The 19,894-nt window shown below is 41.2% G+C and overlaps 1 protein-coding gene across 1 annotated transcript; it reads right to left on the minus strand.

The window, feature by feature from the left end:
• Positions 1-1,336: 1,336 nt before the first annotated feature.
• On the minus strand, positions 1,337-19,550 carry LOC125239561 (copper chaperone for superoxide dismutase). Its single transcript, XM_048147191.1, has 8 exons — positions 19,402-19,550; positions 17,688-17,780; positions 12,784-12,895; positions 12,071-12,234; positions 6,153-6,308; positions 4,000-4,103; positions 2,749-2,884; positions 1,337-1,451 (listed from the first exon to the last, which is right to left on the minus strand). The coding sequence occupies exons 1-8, from the start codon at positions 19,414-19,416 to the stop codon at positions 1,404-1,406; spliced, it is 828 nt and encodes a 275-aa protein (XP_048003148.1). The 5' UTR covers positions 19,417-19,550; the 3' UTR covers positions 1,337-1,403.
• Between the last annotated feature and the right edge of the window lie 344 nt (positions 19,551-19,894).

Genomic DNA, 19,894 nt, shown 5'->3' on the forward strand with positions numbered 1-19,894 from the left:
ACTTACAATAGTTATAATTATAGCACAGAATATTTTTGTTCCTATTTAGCTATGTAATTGCATTTTATTTTGTATTGATATTTCACGAAACCTGTTATTATGTAACTAAGTTCATATGTAAATAGTAATGGAAAGAATAAATGATATGAGTTTACATCCGTGTTACATAATTCCGTAGGTTTTTTTTGAGTTCACATGGTGATTAGGTACCTACTTTATTGTACTAGTGCGAGAAGTGTTAATTTGTGGAAATACATATATCATGTATGGTTATAAGTACTTAAAAACGTCGTACAATACTCGTGCGAAGAGCAAGAATTCGGAACTCGTGCAAATTATCGCCACTCGTCACGAACCTCTTTCGTACTTATGTCAAAATTTTCTATTTCTCATAGGTAGTCAAGTGTAGGTATAAAAATATTAATTTGCAATTTCTTAACCTATTCCCCGCCAAGTCATAAAAAGGTAATAGCGTGTTACCACTGTACCACACCTCGGACACTGGCGATCAAATATATGAAAGAGGCGCGTTCCTAGCACACAGTCCAAGCTCGTGTAGGCGAACGCCAAATCGCCAATGTTATGAACAATTATGTTATGCGATTTAATAATAGGCGAAATAGAGGGCACCCGAACGCGTACCATGCTTGTAGGAGTAAGATATGACTGGACGCGTTTTTGACAGGCGGTAACTGTGAGCAAAGACATACATAACTACACACACACCTACATAACTACAATTTCTCTGTTTTGCCCGAAGGTTGACTGGTAGAGAATGCCTTATAGCATTAAGTCCGCCTTGTGTACAATTGTATTTTCTTTGTGCAATAAAGATTAAATAAATAAATAAATAAACTCCGTATAGACAGATAAAGTCTAAGAAAAAAACGTACCTCAGTACCATACAGAAAAAGGTACGGTGGCCTAGATGGCATTACACGTTTGGGATACGCTCAGCTAGATGGCGTTAATATTAATATTTGACATTTTAAAACATATCAAGCTAAGAATATGGGCCAAATTGTCAAAACTGAGGTTCAAAAGTTTTAAGCCTGTGTCAAGAGATGGCAGTCTATGCACTGTGATTACACATTTTACTTCGACAGTAACTCTATAATACTCGATCCTTTGCTGTTAGGTACCGAGAGGGGAGTGGGCGGCACTTTCAGCGGGGAGCGGGAGTGGTCATACTGTACGATAATGCTCTTTATGGGCACGAAATGTTCTGACTTCATATCAAGTCGATGGCGGCGAAAAGGTTATAAAGAATAATAATATTTTCTTATTTTTATTAACGAGACCACTCCACATAGTTACTGTTATTTTATTAGTTACTTATATTCACCGAAGCGGTGTACATTGAGAAGAATTTCATTTTGTGCCTTACATCTGGTAGTTTTAAGTTAAACTTTGCAGCATGGCTTCTGTTCCTTGTTGTCGTTTTCCTTGTCCTGAAATTAAAATGAAACTGTTAATTTGTTTCTGATATAATTCCTAGGCTTGTGTCGTTCACGAACTTTAGGAATAAAATCCCATCAATGACCGAAATGAACTGAATCTTTCCGTGCTCTGAGAATCGGTCTTTGCTTGGTCTTTGCTCATTTAGTTCAGTATAGGATCGGTGAGCGCGAACGGTTTGGATCGAGAACGAGTGTGTGACTGCGCCGACCGAGAGCGAAGCTACTTAGCAGAGCAACACAAAAAGTCATGTTTTCATATTGAACTTCGGTTACTTACAACCTTTCGGCCCGAAATGATCTGTGGACTATTCGTATCATTTTGACACTATTCGGTCCCATTCGTTCTGATCTTTCCGACCGCAGTGGTCGCTGGTCTGGCTGAACTAAATGAGCAAAAGACCTAAAAAAGCGAACTAGTTCGTGGGAGCGATTGAACGAGATCGGAGCGCTCCGATCAACGAACGAAACGGCACAAGCCTAGTCATTCCTTTTATAGATAGATTGTTAGAGTCGCACGCAAGCCGATCTCATCTTAAAGAGTCGGCATACATGAATTTCAATTATATGATTCATCATTATCCTCCTTGCGTTGCCCCGGCATTTGCCACAGCTCATGGAAAAACAAATATCTGTGCTCATCACACAGATAAATGCCCTTACCGGGATTCGAACCCGGGACCGCGGCTTAGCAGGCAGGGTCACTACCCGCTAGGCTGTATGAGTGAATGACTGAAAGATGAATGGTTAATTAATGTATAACGAAGTGAACATTTACTATTAGATTAGACGACTGAACGAATGAAAGAAGAAATAATGAATGATGACTGAATGGGCTAATGGTTTACCTTCTGACAGCACCGACGGCCCTTGCTTATGGCTTGGCGTATGAGTGAATGAATGAATGATAGATGGTGAATGTATGAGTGAATGAATGAACGATAGATGATATATTTAAATGTATGAGTGAATGAATGAATGATAGATGGTGAATGTATGAGTGAATGAATGAACGATAGATGATACATTTAAATGTATGAGTGAATGAATGAACGACGGATGATGTATGAGTGAATGAATGAACGATAGATGATACATTTAAATGTATGAGTGAATGAATGAACGATGGATGATGAAAGTATGAGTGAATAAATGAAAAATGTATGAGTGAATGAATGAATGTAGATGTAGATGATGAATGTATGAGTCAATAAATGAACGATGTATAGTTATGACTATATACCGAATTAAATAATTATAATTAGCTTGGGCGACTGAGTGAATGGTTCACCTTCTGGCAGCACCGGCGGCCCTTGCCGGCCAGCGGGCGGTCGCGCTCGTCCCACACCACGACGCCGTCGCACGCGCATATGCGTTTGGGGTTCTCGAACACACCGGCAGAGCGCGCTATGATGCCGCACGCTATTCTGTCAATTTAAAAATAGAATATTGTATAGAACTATTTGTTATTTTAAGTTTAATCTTAGATTTATTTAGTTTAATTTACCTGTAATATTATTTTAAAATTGTGTAAATATAAGAGTTTTGAATGATTCACGGTTATTTTCATTAGACATATTGACCGGGTAGATCGCGCGCTTTCTATGCAACTTTAACATCCACCCGCCTTCGTCAGTTTTCCGTGATCATGATGCATGCAACTGCGTCGAAATATCGGGAGCTCGACAAAAATCAAAAAGGTAATCACAGTCTATATCCCGGTCAATATAAGTCTTGTGTAAATATGTTATTTACCCGAAATAAATGTAAATTTATCATCATATTATTTTTGTTACAAGATCGTCTGCTAATGTAATGTTCTTCAAGAAAAAAGCTGGACTATTTCCGCCATTGACCGACTATTTTCGCCGGCCGTAACTTTACCAGACGCTTAAAAGTTTATCTACAGGCTGGCAAAAAAGAGTAGAAAATAATAGGGGTGCCACCGTCCATGTAAACCGTTTTTAACCCCCGACGCAAAAACGAAGGGGTGTTATAAGTTTGACGTGTCTGTCTGTCTGTCTGTCTGTCTGTATGTGTTTCTGTCTGTGGCATCGTAGCTCTCGAACGGATGAACCGTTTTGATTCAGTTTTTTTTGTCTGAAAGCTGAGTTAGTCGGGAGTGTTCTTACTGTTCTTTTCTTAGCCATATTTCATGAAAATCGGTCCACTAGGTCGCGGTCGGGGGTTTTTTCAAAATTTTAATTTTGTCGTTAGGTTATTCATGTGGCAACTATTGAGTCGCTTTTGTATGAGAAAAGTCAAGTGTTGCTATGATAAAAAAAACCATTTCTACTCTTTTGCCAAGCTGTAACTTAAGTAGGTATTTTCTCAAGCTACCGCCAGTAGAAATAATTATCAATTCCTAACAATATTTTCTAAAATATTTATAAAAACAGTGTTGATGACAACAACAGCCGGTCAACTTCAGGGAGCGTTTTAGAGTGGCGTCCGCGCGGACGAGTACATTAACTTCATACAAATTGGTCGCACAGACGGTCCGCGTGACATTAAAACCAGCCTTAGAGTGGGACAGACTTACGGCGGGCCGCTGTCTCCGTCTATCTTGGAGCTAGGGCTGTCGCCTTGTCCGAGGTCGTCGGCGCGCTCCGTGATGGCGATAGAGCGCCCGATGATGTCCGAAATCTGCAGACATCAAAAGTAACAATAAATAAATAACATTCGCTTGCGCCATATTTTTAAGCTGATGTTGATGTACATACATACACACACACATACCATCACGCTTTTTTCCCAGAGGGGTAGGCAGAGATCACGGATTTCCATTTACTACGATCCTGACAAATCACTTTCGCTTCACACACTTTCATAAAGTTTCTCATACACGCTCGTCGGTTTCGAGTACTTCTGACCTGGCCTTTTTGCAATATTTCCCCGATCTGGGGCCTATTGCATAACAATTTACAACTTGTATTACAAGTGGAACTCTCTTTCTTATAAAATGAATTGGAGGGGGACTACCGCTTGTAATATGAGTTGTAAATTGTTATGCAATAGGCCCCAGATCAAGAAAAGTGATGTTGATGTATACTTAAAAATAACTTTAAAATACTGATTTAAACTTTCACGATTATTACACATAATTATTTTTAAAAAATCGGAACTTAATCGCGTATGACTACATCAGTCAGTTCAGTTCATCGGTCAGTTTAAAATGTAGTCATACGCGATTAAGTCCCGGTTTTTTTTTAAATAACTTTAAAATAATACATAACAAACCTACGTAAACCAAAACTGTACCATATTTTCAGAAATAAATGATTATGTTACTATGGCTCCTAAATTCATAATATTTCTGTCATTTAGGGCCACTAACCTTGGTGATACATCACCAGGTTAACTCAGGGTTAGTGGGCTGTCATCTGTGAAATCCTTACCTACTAATATTATAAATGGGAAAGTGTGTGTCTGTTTGTTTGTCCGTCTTTCACGGCAAAACGGAGCGACGAATTTACGTGATTTTTTAAGTGGAGATAGTTGGATGGAGAGTGACATAGGCTACTTTTTGTCTCTTTCTAACCCCCCACTTCCCTTAAATGGGGGGTGTACGTTCGTATGGAGCATTCCGCAATTTTCGAATTTAACGGCGAAGCCGCGGGCAAAAGCTAGTTCCATATAAAATGGAGTGTTAACCCGAGGTTAACATTTTCGGTGGCGCAAGTGACCCTTACTGGATAAAATTCTGGGTTTTTTTATCTACAAAATAATTGTATTAATATTTTAATGATATTTATCTATTTTAGTTCATTAAAATGCTGAAATATGTCATTATCTGATGAAATACGAAATAACTTACGTTAATTATTTAAATAAATAAATATTGGGGACACCTTACACAGATCAACTTAGCCCTAAACCAAAGACCTATATAACTTCGTAAAGACCGATAAAGTCTAAGAAAAAAACGTACCCCAAAACCATACAGAAAAAGGTACGGTGAGCTAGATGGCGATACACCTTTGGGGTACGCTCGGCTAGATGGCGCTAATATTAATATTTGACACTTTAAAACATATCAAGCTAAGAATATGGGCCAAATTGTCAAAACTGAGGTTCAAAAGTTTTAAGCTTGTGTCGAGAGATGGCAGTCTATGCAGTGTGATTACACATTTTACTTTGACAGTCATTCTCTATAATACTCGATCCTCTTTGCCCTAAACTAAGCAAAGCTTGTACTATGGGTGCTAAGCGATGACATACATATTTAAATAGATAAATACATACTTATATACATAGAAAACATCCATGACTCAGGAACAAATATCTGTGCTCATCACACAAATAAATGCCCTTACCGGGATTCGAACCCAGGACCGGCTTAGCAGGCAGGGTCACTACCGACTGAGCCAGACCGGTCGGTTTATATATTAAAACTAAATTATTATTACTAAATTATTTTGCTTTTTAAATTGTATCTTGTTTTTTAATGCATGTTAATTATAAGATGTAATGTTTTGAAAAGAAGTGGCCCGCCGAGTTTCTTGCCGGTCCCATAGTGGATACCCCCCTCCAACTGAGGGGGGACTGAAATCTTCTCGAGGCTGAGGCGTAGGGTTAGAGCCGGCGTAGCTTTATTTGACGTTAATATGCGTGATATGCCTACTTAGAAAATAAATATTTCATTTAATTTCAAAATTCAAAACACCACCTAAATATCAATAAAAAAACACTCACGTTCAACACATGATCCACGATCCTGAACGTAGCCCTGCCGCGCTCGTCGGCGCGAATGTTGCCGAGGTCTCCAGCGTGCCGGGCCCCCCTCTCAGAGCCCGGAGCCCCGTGACAACCCCCGTGGGGGTTGTAGTGAGGCCCCAGTGACGCACAACCCTGCGACAATCAATCCATACTAATATTATAAATGGGAAAGTGTGCGTCTGTTTTTTTTTCACGGCTACACGGAGCGACGGATTGATGTCACTTTTTAAGTGGAGTAAGTTGAAGGGATAGAGAGTGACGTAGGCTACTTTGTCTCTTTCTAACCCCCTGTTTTCCTAAAATGGGGGGTGGAAGTTTGTATGGACCATTCCGCAATTTTTGAATTTAAAACGAGTGAAGCCGCGGGCACGAGCTAGTCATTAATATAGCTAATGAGTGAATGTTGCCGAGGTCGCCCGCGTGCCGGGCCCCCCTCTCAGAGCCCGGAGCCCCGTGACAACCCCCGTGGGGGTTGTAGTGAGGCCCCAGTGAGGCGCAACCCTGCGACAATAGATACTTATTGCACAGTATAATAAAGAGTACTATCATCAGAGGAATAAGTAAGGGAAGAGTTGTAACTCCATACATCAGTAAATGCGGGTTATTTGTATATGCATAGTTAAGTGACATCTAGCGACAATCACGCGTCAAATAGCGTGAATTATCAGTACCATAATAGATGTCGCGACGAACAAAAAGTCTAATGCTCAACAATTTTTTTTTTATGAAATAGGCAGCAAACGAGCAGACGAGCCGCCTGATGGAAAGCAGTCATCGCCGCCCATGGACATAAGCAACATCAGGGGAGTCACCTATGCGTTGCCGACCTTTAAGAACCCTAAATACCTGCTTCTTGAAGAACCCCATGTCATAGCGCAAGGGGAACACCTCAGAAGGTAGCTCATTCCACAACTTGCATGTTCTGGGCAAAAATGAGCGAGAGGCCCGTTTGTTCTTGGTTTGCCACGTATCTAGAAAGTGAGGATGAACTTTGTTTCTTTGGCGGGAGGTGCGGTGATAAAAGCGCGACGGTGGCACCAGGTCAAAAAGTTCTTCAGAACACTCCCCGTTGTACAGACGGTAGAATAAGCACAGAGAGCCAACATCTCTCCGGAGGCTAAGAGGATCTAAACCGACTGTGAGTTCGGGATTGCCAACAATACGAACTGCCCGGCGTTGGATAGAGTCAAGTGGAAGAAGTTGATATTTCGGTGCCCCAGACCAGAGATGAGAACAGTACTCCATATGTGGTCGAACCTGTGCTTTGTATAGTAAAAGCCGGTGACCCGATGTGAAGTACTGTTTCGCTCTATTGAGTACCCCGAGCTTCTTAGAGGCCAGTTTGGCCTTGAGTTCCAAATGACCCCGGAACTGGACCTCATTCGTAATGTCGACACCGAGTATCCCGATACTCTTGGAGATGGTAAGGGGAGTGTTCTGGAATTCAGGCGCTATGTCAAATGGGATTTTTTAGCGGAAAACGCGCAAACTTGTGTCTTACTGGGGTTGAACTCGACGAGATTACGTTTACCCCACTCGGATACCTGCTCAAGAGAGGCCTCGATTTCAGACACAAGTTGCATTCGGCATTCCAATACCTGCTCTCGAGAGGCATTTGCACGACCCGTGTACTGGCTATCACCTGTGCTGTCATCCGCATAACAATGGATATTGCTAGTTAATAGCATATCATTGATATGAAGGATGAACAAGGTCGGTGACAGGACAGATCCTTGGGGTACACCAGCGTTAATCGGCCGGAGATCTGAGCATTGTCCGTCGATGACAACTGAAATGCTTCGGCCAGATAGAAAGCTGGCCACCCACTTGCAAAGCCCCTCTGGGAGCCCGTACGAAGGAGCTTGGAAAGAAGCGCCTTATGCCAAACCCGGTCAAAAGCCTTAGCAATATCTAGGCTGACTGCCAGTGCTTCTCCCTTGCTCTCAATGGCGGTGGCCCAACGATGAGTCAAGTATACCAGAAGATCACCAGCGCCACGACCATGGCGGAAGCCGTATTGCCGGTCACTTATAAGCTGGTGGTCTTCAAGGTACGCTAAAAGCTGGTTATTGACCACGCGCTCCATTACCTTGGAGAGAAGGGAGGTTATCGCTATGGGCCGATAGTTGGCCGGGTCTGTGCGATCACCCTTCTTTGGGATTGGATGGACCCAAGCAGTCTTCCAGGATGACGGGCATTTACCTGAGCAGTATGAAAGCGAGAAAAGGCGCGTCAAAACCGGGGTTAGCTCCGGAGCGCACGTTCTCAGCACAATAGCTGGTATACCGTCAGGCCCACTGGACTTATTGACGTCGAGGGCAAAAAGTGCACGCCTAACTGCACTTTGAGTGAAGCGCACCTCGGGCATGGATGCCTCACAGCGCGGGATGCTGGGTGGTGTGCTACCCCCGTCGTCAAGCGTCGAGTTTGACGCAAAAAGAGAACACAAGAGATTCGCTTTCTCTTTTGTGGAATGAGCCAATGAGTCGTCAGGTTTATGAAGAGAAGGAAGGGAGACCTTACAGAAGTTCCCCTGAACAGCTTTGGCGAGAGACCAGAAATTACGAGTCCCAGCAGGCTGACTAACCAGTCTCTCGCCAATTCTGTAGGTGTGTTGGAACTTTGCTGCAGCAATACGCTTCTTGCAGAACCTGGATGCAGCGTTATAACGCTTCTTTAATTCGGAGGCATTCGGATCATTGACTCTGCTGGCGGCTACCCAGGCCCGGTAGGCCTCGCACTTAGATTTGCGGACTTCAGTGCAAGATTTACCGAACCAAGGCTGAGAACGACCACCAACACGAACTGAGGAGCTCGGAATGAAGCATTCCATGCCCTGGAGGATCGTGTCAGCTATGAGTTCCGCACAATCATTAGGATCATCCGAAGAGAAGCAAAGTTGCTTCCAAGGGTATGACGCGTAAAATTCCCGCAACCCATCCCAGTCTGCTGTCTTATAATGCCACACATGTCTGCACCCAGGGGGTCGACTTTGCCCAATCTGCTCTGGGGATACGGTACAGCGAACCAGGCAATGATCTGACGAACCCAAGGGTGCGAGGCGAGACACCTGGAGATTTTCAGGATGCGATGACAACACTAAGTCCAATAAGGCGGGAGTGTGGTCCTCGATGTCCGGAATTCGAGTAGGACCATCGACTAGTTGGGAAAGGTCGTAAGCTGCAGCAAGGTGGAGAACAGCTCTCCCGGCATAGTCAGTGCGTGTAGATCCCAACCAGTCAGTGTGGTGGGCGTTAAAATCGCCTAGAATTGTGAACTCTGCCGAGGGAAGCCGTTCGAGAACTTCATTAAATCCCACTTGTATGCGCTCCAGGAGACGGTCGGTCTCAGAGTCTCCGCTGTGAGACCTGTAGAGGCATACGTAGACATAAGTGTGGCCATCATGGTCTACACGCGCCCAAATTAGCGACAGGTCTCTGTCTTCAAGATGGCCCAGACGGCGACAGCAAATATCATCCCGGATAAACATACACACTCCAGCCTTAGACACGAACTTGTGTTCGAGAGTGTAACCAGGATACATGAGGTAAGAAATGTCAGCCGGGGTAGATATTTGCGTCTCCGTCAAGAATAACAAGGCCGGCCTGTCCATCTCAAGGTGGTGGTGGACGGAGTTCAAGTTGGAGTGGAGGCCCCTAATGTTGCAAACGTCCACTAAAAATGTGGAACGTGGAGCCGCTGTAAATCGTTTTTTCTTTTTGTTTGCAGGCATAATTATTGAGAAGCAGGTATAATAGACAGATCAGATCAACATAGAATCGACAGCAGCGAGGTCACAGGCGAGGCAAAATCTCGCCAAGATACAGCAGGTGGAGTGGTTCCCTGGCACGGGGGACGGAAGGGCCCCCGGTCCGACCCGAGATTGAACGCTGCGTTCCACTCCGGGATCCCAGTCCGGCGCAGCGACCAACCCAAGGCTTTTTACACTGGCGGCAGGACAGCCTCCCCAGCTGGGACAAGCTGGGGTTCGGGTCCTCTACGAACCAGCGGGCGGCCAGCGGATAACCGTTTCACCGGGTCTCCCTGGCCCCCATGCCAAAGAAACACGCCTGAAGCAACAGAGCGAGGAACAGGCCCACGCAGACCAGGTGTTGTCGAGACTAAGTTGATCGGGGAAGGAGCTGGTTTTCGCGCACTCAACCGGAACACATCAGCAAGGAAGGATGCTTTGCGGCCAACTACAACGCGAAGGTGGTCGCCAACCAGACGAGTCCAGAGAAAGGGACTCTACCACCAGCAAAGTATCAGTGATTTGAAATTACGTGGGGCCACTGATTAACCCCACTACCTGAAGGAATTGTTGACCATTTAGCACTACCCAGGGGACACGTGTAGGGTAACTAGAGTCAAGAAGCACTGCTTCGCCTACGGACGCGGTCAAATTATCCCCCGGTTTTAGATCTGTAACAATTATTTAAATTATATAAAATCAAAACACCTGACTCAGTTACTTGTACAAAACTGGGTACCACCCGGTATTACCCCGTACGGTTTTGACCCAAACGCACCTACACGAAACTAAAAAATCCACTTATTTAAAAAGATGATGCAATAACAATCAAAGTTATGTTTGTTCAAATGTACAACATACTTAATCGTATAAAAAATACAAATGGTACTTACCTCAACGTACGAAAGATTAGTCTGCTTATGAATTCCATAAAATTTTAGATCAAACACTGCTAAAAACTTTTTTCTTTAATTATTTTTATACACCGGCACGCACGCCTTCTAACTTTTGTTGAAAAACTAACCAAGATGGCTGACAGCTGTCACCAAAGCACGCGTAAATTTGAAACGATCTAAGTAGCCATACTGCCACGTCCCGGTTTTACCCCCATACCCGGTTTTGGACTAATCTCCCCTACATCTTCGCTTAGCACTCATAGTACAAGCTATGCTTAGTTTAGGGCTAAGTTGATCAGTGTAAGGTGTCCTCAATATTTATTTATTTATTATAATATCTTCTGCTTGTAATATAAGTTGTAAACTGTTTTATGTTACATTTTTTCAGACGAGACAGTGTTGACGCCTAGTGTTGAGTAGTGGTACTGTTAATTTACGCCAGTTGACGCGTGATTGACGCTAGATGTCACTACAAATAATGCTTACTGATGCTAACTTGCATTTACTGATGTATAGAGTTACAACTTTCCCTTACATCACTCCTCTATAATATTGCTTAGGTCCGTAATAGGGCACCCCTATTACGGACCTCATGATATACATAGATAGATACCGAAAGTGACTGTATAGCTAGCGACTGACCTGGCTAAGGTCTTCGGTCTCGTACAGATGCAGCCCGTGGAGCCCTGGAGCCAGACCGTCCACGCTCCCGTCGGCTACCAGCGCGTCCCGCTGCTGCTGAAGACGCACAACGCCCAGTGTCCTGGAGTCTGCATACTAGACCGCTGCTGACTGTGTCTGTATAGCTAGCTATACGACTGTATGTAGCCAGGGTTCGATATTATCACGATAATTACGCTTCGTGATAATTAAACGATAATTATCAAGTGTATAGCAAATTTACTTTTTATATTTTTTCATAAGAAAAAAGAAATTCTATTTTTTGACAGCGAAGCCAACTAAGATCTTGCATTTTGTTATTATCATTCGATAAGTATCCACGTGCTGTTATCGTGATAATTATAGTGATAATTATCGTGATAAATATAGTGATAATTATCGTGTTAAATATAGTGATAATTAGCATGATCATTATCGTGATAATTCACATGATAGTTATCGTGATAATTAGCATGGTAATTATCGTGATAATTATCCTGATAAATATCATTGATAATTTATGTTGATAGGTTTCTTTTTTGCCCGCTGCACACACTGAGACCTTACACTAAGGTCTAGCGACTGACCTGGCTAAGGTCTCCGGTCTCGTGCAGATGCAGCCCGTGGAGCCCCGGAGCCAGACCGTCCACGCTCCCGTCGGCTACCAGCGCGTCCCGCTGCTGCTGAAGACGCACCACCCCCAGGACACGGGAATCTGCGCTCGACACCATGGCTACAGCTGATTGGGTGTCTGCAAACGAAATACATATACACCGTGAGCCTGAATAACCTGAAAGATTTTAACAGTGTATTCCTGACCACGTTTGGAGACTATCCATAGTAATATTATACATGGAAAAGTGTGTGTGTCTGTTTGTTTGTCGAATTGACGTGATTTTTTTAGGTGGAGATAGTTGAAGGGATGGAGAGTGACATAGGCTACTTTTCGTCTCTTTCTAACGCAAAAGCTAGTATGTCATATAAACTTTTCTGTCGGCTAGCTTCAGAGTTAGTAATTACCAATTGAAAAAAAAAAGTTATTATTGTTACTCAATACAAAAGGGTTTGTTTTTTACCAACGTTGATGCCATTCTCATTTTTGTGATGTCAAAAATCCTTTCAAAAATAAGGTTTTCAGAAAAAAAACGAAACTCATTTCAAGTGTCAGTTTTATGAATAACATTTAGTTTTTATGTGAAAATGCAGTCCAAAATTTGTCCAAAAATAATATTTTTTGTTTGTTTTTACGTCAATCGTTATTTTTCGCAGAACGATTCTGGTTAATATAAAACTAATTTACCTCCAAATCCTTGTAGAACCGCTCTTTTCCCAGATGTTTTGGAGACCACATCCAGAACCACAGAACTTGGCAGAGTCGAGTCTACCACGAAAGCGCCATTCTTGAAGACTGCCTGTAAAATTAATACAAGATATCATTAATTTTCTTTCCCTAACAATCTAAATATATAAAAGAAGAAGCTGACTGACTGACTGACTGACTGACTGACTGACTGACTGACTGACTGACTGACATATCAACGCACAGCCGAAACCGCTGGTCCTAGAGATTTCAAATTTGGCACGTAGGTTCCTTATGTAGTGTAGAGGAGCACTAAGAAAGGATTTTCCAAAATTCACCTCCTAAGGGGGTCAAAGGGGGGTTCAAAGTTTGTATGGGGAAACAAGATTAGTTTGACTATTTTATTCGAAACTTCACAGGAAGATTCCTTAAGACATATGACTGAAAACGTGTTTCAGGTTTTTTGAATATTTAACCCCTAAAAGGGTGAAAAGGGGGTGATAAAGTCAAAAAATCAATATGGGTATCGTTTTTATGGTTTATCGGGTCGCTGATCACGATAAATACTACGTTTTTAAAATCTAACGAGGCGGAAGTGAAATACCTTCTCCCCTGTTGTGGTGCAATGGGGTTTAAATATCAAAAATATATATAAAAGAAGATATTGACTAACTGACTGACATATCAACGCACAGCCGAAACCGCTGGTCCTAGAGATGTCAAATTTGGTACGTAGGTTCCTTATATAGTGTAGAGGAGCACTAAGAAAGGCTTTTTCAAAAATCGCCTCCTAAGGAGCTCAAATGGGGGTTCAAAGTTTGTATGGGGAAACAAGATTAGTTTGACTATTTTATACGAAACTTCACAGGAGGATTCCTAAGGACATATGACTAAATACATGTTTCAGGTTTTTTGAAAATTTGACCCCTAAAGGGGTGTAAAGGGGGTAAAGTCAAAAACACAATATGGGTATCGTTTTTATGGTTTATCGGGTCGCTGATCACGATAAATAGAACGATTTTAAAATCTAATGAGGTGGAAAAGTAATTTTCTCCCCTGTTGTAGTGTAATAGGGTTAAAATATCCAAAATAGCCATAAGAGGAGCACTAAGAAAGGATTTTTCAAAGTTCACCTCCTAGCATGATAATTTGACAGGGGCAAGGACGGGGACAGGGACGGGGACAGGGACAGGGACAGGGATAGGGACGGGGACGGGGACGGGGACGGGGACGGGGACGGGGACGGGGACGGGGACGGGGACGGGGACGGGGACGGGGACGGGGACGGGAACGGGATAGGGTTAAGGATAGGGATAGGGATAGGGGAGGGACGGGGACGGGGACGGGGACAGGGGCGGGACAGGGACGGGGACGAGGACAAGGATAGAGATAGGGACGGGGATAAGAATAGGGATTGGGGTCGGAATAATCGGTCGGCAATCTAGGCAGTATAAAATGCAGGTGGCTCAGTGGGAAGGGATTAGTAAGTAGGCATCGGCGAGTATCCTGCATCCGTGATAACTATTATATTCAATGTGCTGTAAGAAGATCGTTGTTTGCTTTCCTTTTATATGTTTACGTTTGCAATAAGTATAAGCAAAATGGAAAAAATTGTAAGCGATAATGCAAGGAAGTACTTTTTACCCTACCGACCATAGCGTTGAGATACTGGCTATGTGGGTTGTATGAAGTTTCCCCAGTATAAATATTTATATAGGTAAATTTAAAATACATACATATTCGTACCTACTACCTACGCTGTGGTCGCTGTCTAACAATTCTACAATCATTGCAAGAATTTCTTTTAAAATAATAGTAATAATTTTAAGGTACAGTCAGTCAAAAAGCAGTGTAAGGTTCTTGGCTGACCGTACAGCAAATAGATCAGTTACATTGGCCCCCCAGTCGAGAATTGCCCCGCTTTACCTTAATCGAACAATCGCGGACAGATGTACCTACAAAGAAACCTACGGATCCAAATGAAAATCTTATTTTTTGTAAACGTTTCAATAAGAATACTTTTATTACGCGGGCGAAGCCGCGGGTAAAAGCTAGTAAATAAATAAATATTGACTAAGGTAACGGACCCAATCATGGACAGTTTAAGGAAAATTTACGCCTGTTTTTGATATTTCACTCATAAATGTAAAAATTCTACCGCTAAGCGTGTTAAATCTTGAATGTCCTATCCTTCTTTTACATTTCAAGCGTATTGCAGAATGGATACTCCTATTAGTTTTTTCATACTTAACAAATTAAAACTAGGTGTTTTTTCTCCAATTATGGACGGCAGTTCTCCAGTAATGGATCCCTCATTATGGACAGTGAAATAAGTTTAAAATTTTACTTTTAAAGCCAACTGATACTCAATGAGTCAATTTTATATACCATAAATACAATTAGTTTGAGTTATTTTAACATAGGATTGTTTCTTGTAAATTTTGGTTTTGTAAATTGTTCCTTGTCCATCATAGGAGGTAGGCAGTTTTTCGGTTCCAGTAATGGACACTCGCAAAATAACGCCATTTCTTTATATCTTTGGAGTAACAAACTAGTATGTTTTATACCTTATCTCATGCTTAATGCAGTAAGTAAAACGCATTCAAGTTTACACCGAGTATTATATTTTTTTATTATTTTATACATGAACTCAACTCTCTTAGCAACATTACTAAGAATTCGTCTTGATATTTTTTTCAGTAAACTGATGAATTTTATCTTGTCGCCAAATCCTTCAGAAATAACCGAATTAATTGAAACTTCAAAATGAAACAGCTCTACAACTCTAGTTTATGGTACATAGCCGTCAGTTTTTAGAAACTAATTTTAGATACTTATTTTTAAGGATTTGTGTTTTTTTGTCCATAATGGCATCACCGTCCATTATGGGGTATTTCACCTTAAGGGCCCATTTAGACGGTACGAGAACTAGTATACGAGTTTTATTACATTACGGTATTTGATGGCTGTGCAAATATGTAACCTCAACAGCCCGCAATGTAACTAAAATCACATGCGAGTAAGCTCATGAAAACCTTTGAGTAATTATGTTAACTAGAGAGGGCACCTCAACTTGATTTTGTGTAACAACACTTAGAGCCGATCGGCACAAACGCGCTTAGTCTGTGCCGAACGGCTGTGGTAGATTGACGTATCGCAATGAAAAGTATTTCGTCTAAATAATGCCGTCATGTGTAGTTAGGTACTGTACAAACTGCTCAGGAAAATCTAACAAAAGCCAAGGAGTGACATTTCATACGTAGGTTTACTGCAAGTTTGTTTAAACACGCTTACTTTTTAAAAATGTATCAATATAAACTCATGCCTAAGCGCCATGTTGCGGCGGCCATGTTTCGTTGAAACCAAAGAGTAAAAAATGCAACAAAAGTAGACGTGACAATATCGCAAGTTAGTTCAAGTTTCCTATCATACATTAAATTATATATATTTATCGACGCAAAAAAAGTTATTTAATTATTATTGTCAGAATTGCACAGTTTTCCGACATGTCGGTCTATAACAGATTCTCAATACGCGTGTCGAATTTCATGTGAGTATGTAAATGTAAGTGCAGTACCTAACCTATCTGAATGAATTTGGGTAGGTAGACGGTCAAGCAAATTATGAGAGTATAAAAACGCGCGAAATTCAAATTTTCTATGGGACGATAAACTCGCGCCCATACATACATGGATGTAGATAAAGTTATGTATGCGACTATACATAATTAGGCGTTATTTAAAACACTCATGTTATCTTATTAACACAACAAAAACAACTCTCATGTTTTAATGCCTACCATTATGCAAATGTCACATAAATAACTAATATCCAGTTGCGGCTACGTGTACACATGTACGCTCAGTCCGTATGCAGCTTTATATGTAGGCATTTAAAAAAATTGGGACTCACAGAGTAGTTAAAAAAAAAGTTAAATCGCTGTCAGTTTTGCAACGATAATTAAGCATGAAATTTCAATAAAAACATCGTTTTTGTTTTAATTATGTAAATTATACTAAGCTATAATCTAAATTCAGAACGTGAAAAAAGTTTAGTTTTAAATACAGATTTCAAGCTTGATTGTTGTTACAAAACTAACAGCGATTTATGTTTTTTGTTAACAACTCACGCTAATTAAGAGTCATAAATTAAAAAAATGCCCATGTAAACCCATGTCACTTCTATACTACGACTTCTAATCTATGCACTCTATGCAGGGCTCATCATTGCGACCGACAGGTCGTAAGCGCCGAGTAAAATCGTAGCGCTTGCGACGTTACGGAAGCAGGCCATTGGTTCACACCCCGCCCCCTCGCCCCGCCTTCAGCTTACAGGCTGTGACACGTTCGTTGTTTGCTATAGCTCCTCTATACGAAGTAATACTTACTCAATGATGAAAACTTGTGTAGTGGATACTCAAAGAATGATATATGTTGAGTACTCGACATACGCACGGGAGGAGACGCGCGGGCGGCGAGCGATCGCGACGTCATCGCGGCAGGCCCGCGAGCAGCGCGCGGCACACACAACATTCACCTTTACCTACCTTACCGGCAACGGACGAATACCGGATTTAATTTTATAACTGTTTGGCCGGGATTTTAAGCTGTAGTTAAGGCGGAATAAACCAGTCTATTTTGATACAGTCCGCGTTATTATTTATAAGTCCCAGTAGGACCCTAACAATATACCTATTTAAATTAACAACTATATTACACATGGAAAATATCCATGACTCAGGAACAAACCTCTTGTGCCCATTACTGAAATAAATGCCCTTACTGGGATTTAAACCCAGACATTCAAAGACTACAGAAAATCTTGACATTCACCCTGGTCCGATTTCCTCGCAGGGCACCTCATTCTATAGCCTAGGTTGGTGATGGAATTGCAATAATCCTTACCTCCTTAACACCATCTTGTGATTTCAGCTCTTTGATGGTTTTATCCAGAAGTTTCTGGTCCGGCTTCTCACCCAAGTCTACCAATACTTCCAGCTGGAAAACAATTTTAAATTTAACCGTTTAAATGCTTAACGTCATAAATTCAAACATTACTTAAACGGCAATTTTAAGCACAAGCAGCTTAATATAAACCTTTCTACTTTAATTTTAAGCGTCAAAGTTACTTTTAATTTTTAATTTTTAAACTCTTTTTATACCACATCGGTGGCAAACAGGTATACGGAAAGTGGTCACAGCAAACTATGGACGCCTGCAACTCAAGGGGTGTTACATGCGCGTTGCCAACCCATTAGAAACTTGTATACTCCTTTTTTGAAGAACCCCATACTGTAGTCACACCAGGCGATCAAATATATGAAAGAGGCGTGTTCCTGACACACATTCTAAGCTCGTGTAGGTGAACGCGTACCATGCTCGTATGAGTGAGATATGACAGGTCGACTGTTCGTGTTTTTGACGGGCGGTAACTGTGAGGTAATCGAGAGAGGGTGGGCAGCACGTCCAGCAGGGAGCGGGAGTGGCCATACTGTACGATAATACTCTTTATTATACTGTGCTGTATTTCATTGGGACTACCTTGGCAGAGAGCTCATTCCACAGCCAGAGCTCGGAGCTTATGCAGTAAATCATACTGTATGAGTAATAATTGGCTTGAAATAATGTTTTTTTTTAATGCAACCTCCATGACACTTGCTGTCCTTAGTATTGTGGGCTGGACCAGTAACAAGGACTTTAAGGTGTCTTTAGTGTTTAACTGTACCTTTCCTTCAACAGTCATCTCCTGCTCTCCAAGATGTTTCTAATAACCCCTTACTCTACTCAATAGGATACAATGTTTCATGACAGAGTTCCTATGACCACCTTTCTGCTCCATCATCAGATCAGCTCCATGATACCATAATATTGCATTGTCACGTGATTTACATATGTGTGCAAAATTTCAGCTCAATCGGAAACCGAGAAGTGGGTCAAATTTAGCTTCTACGTTTTGACACACACTACCATACTAACAAGGCAAGTTGAATAATAGCCTGTAAAAAGCACCCAAGGCATCCAGTTGCCACGGCTTTAGCCATTTTTTATGGTAAATAAATACCTTGCCTTTTTTATTCCACTGTTTAGTTCAAAAAATCAAACTTTAATTTGTTTAAGGCAGTCTTGATTTGGGGCTGGTATTTATGATTTACCTTCCTCTGTCTTCAAGAAAAATCTCAGAATTACAATTGAGAAGGAAGTTGAGAATTAAGTAATTTTCCTTACTGAACCCAGTAATTACATTACCTATCAAAGTTTTCCTTGTGAGCAAACATATATCAATAATATTTAGCAATTTGGTTGGTAAGTAGTCTATGAATCAGTAAAATAATCAATATTGTTATTGTAAACTTATCACTATTAACTATTATCTTGCAATAACTGCACCCAATAGCCAAGACAGTGGCACTGAAGTTAAATGATTCTACTGCACAATAGTGACAATATAGGCATGGTGTCGGCTTGATATTAATATTAATGAAGCAATTCTATAGTCGAACTTGAACTTACTTTGTGTATGTATATAAAACCCCAGTTTTACAAGTATCAATGCTAAAAAGTAGCGTAAAATCTACCATAATACAATATCTCTATGAAATGGAACATAATGATTACTTACCTTGGTAAACAACATTTTTCCTTATTTAATATAATAACTGTTACTGATTAAAGCTTAAGAGACTTTAAAATAATGCGTACGACAATAATATTATGTATTTTCTAGAATCGGTAATATCACAACAACCCAACGTGACTTTTCAGACGGATTTTGACGTAAAGTATATGGCCTTGATGTCAATGTCAAAGTCATAGCTAGAAAAACCGGCCAAGAGCGTGTCGGGCCACGCTCAGTGTAGGGTTCCGTAGTTTTCCGTATTTTTCTCAAAAACTACTGAACCTATCAAGTTCAAAACAATTTTCCTAGAAAGTCTTTATAAAGTTATACTTTTGTGATTTTTTCCATATTTTTTAAATATATGGTTCAAAAGTTAGAGGGGGGGGGACGCACTTTTTTTTCCTTTAGGAGCGATTATTTCCGAAAATATTAATAGTATCAAAAAACGATCTTAGTAAACCCTTATTAATTTTTAAATACCTATCCAACAATATAT

This window comes from Leguminivora glycinivorella, chromosome 25 (genome assembly GCF_023078275.1).
Source record: "Leguminivora glycinivorella isolate SPB_JAAS2020 chromosome 25, LegGlyc_1.1, whole genome shotgun sequence".
NCBI classification, from domain to species: domain Eukaryota; kingdom Metazoa; phylum Arthropoda; class Insecta; order Lepidoptera; family Tortricidae; genus Leguminivora; species Leguminivora glycinivorella.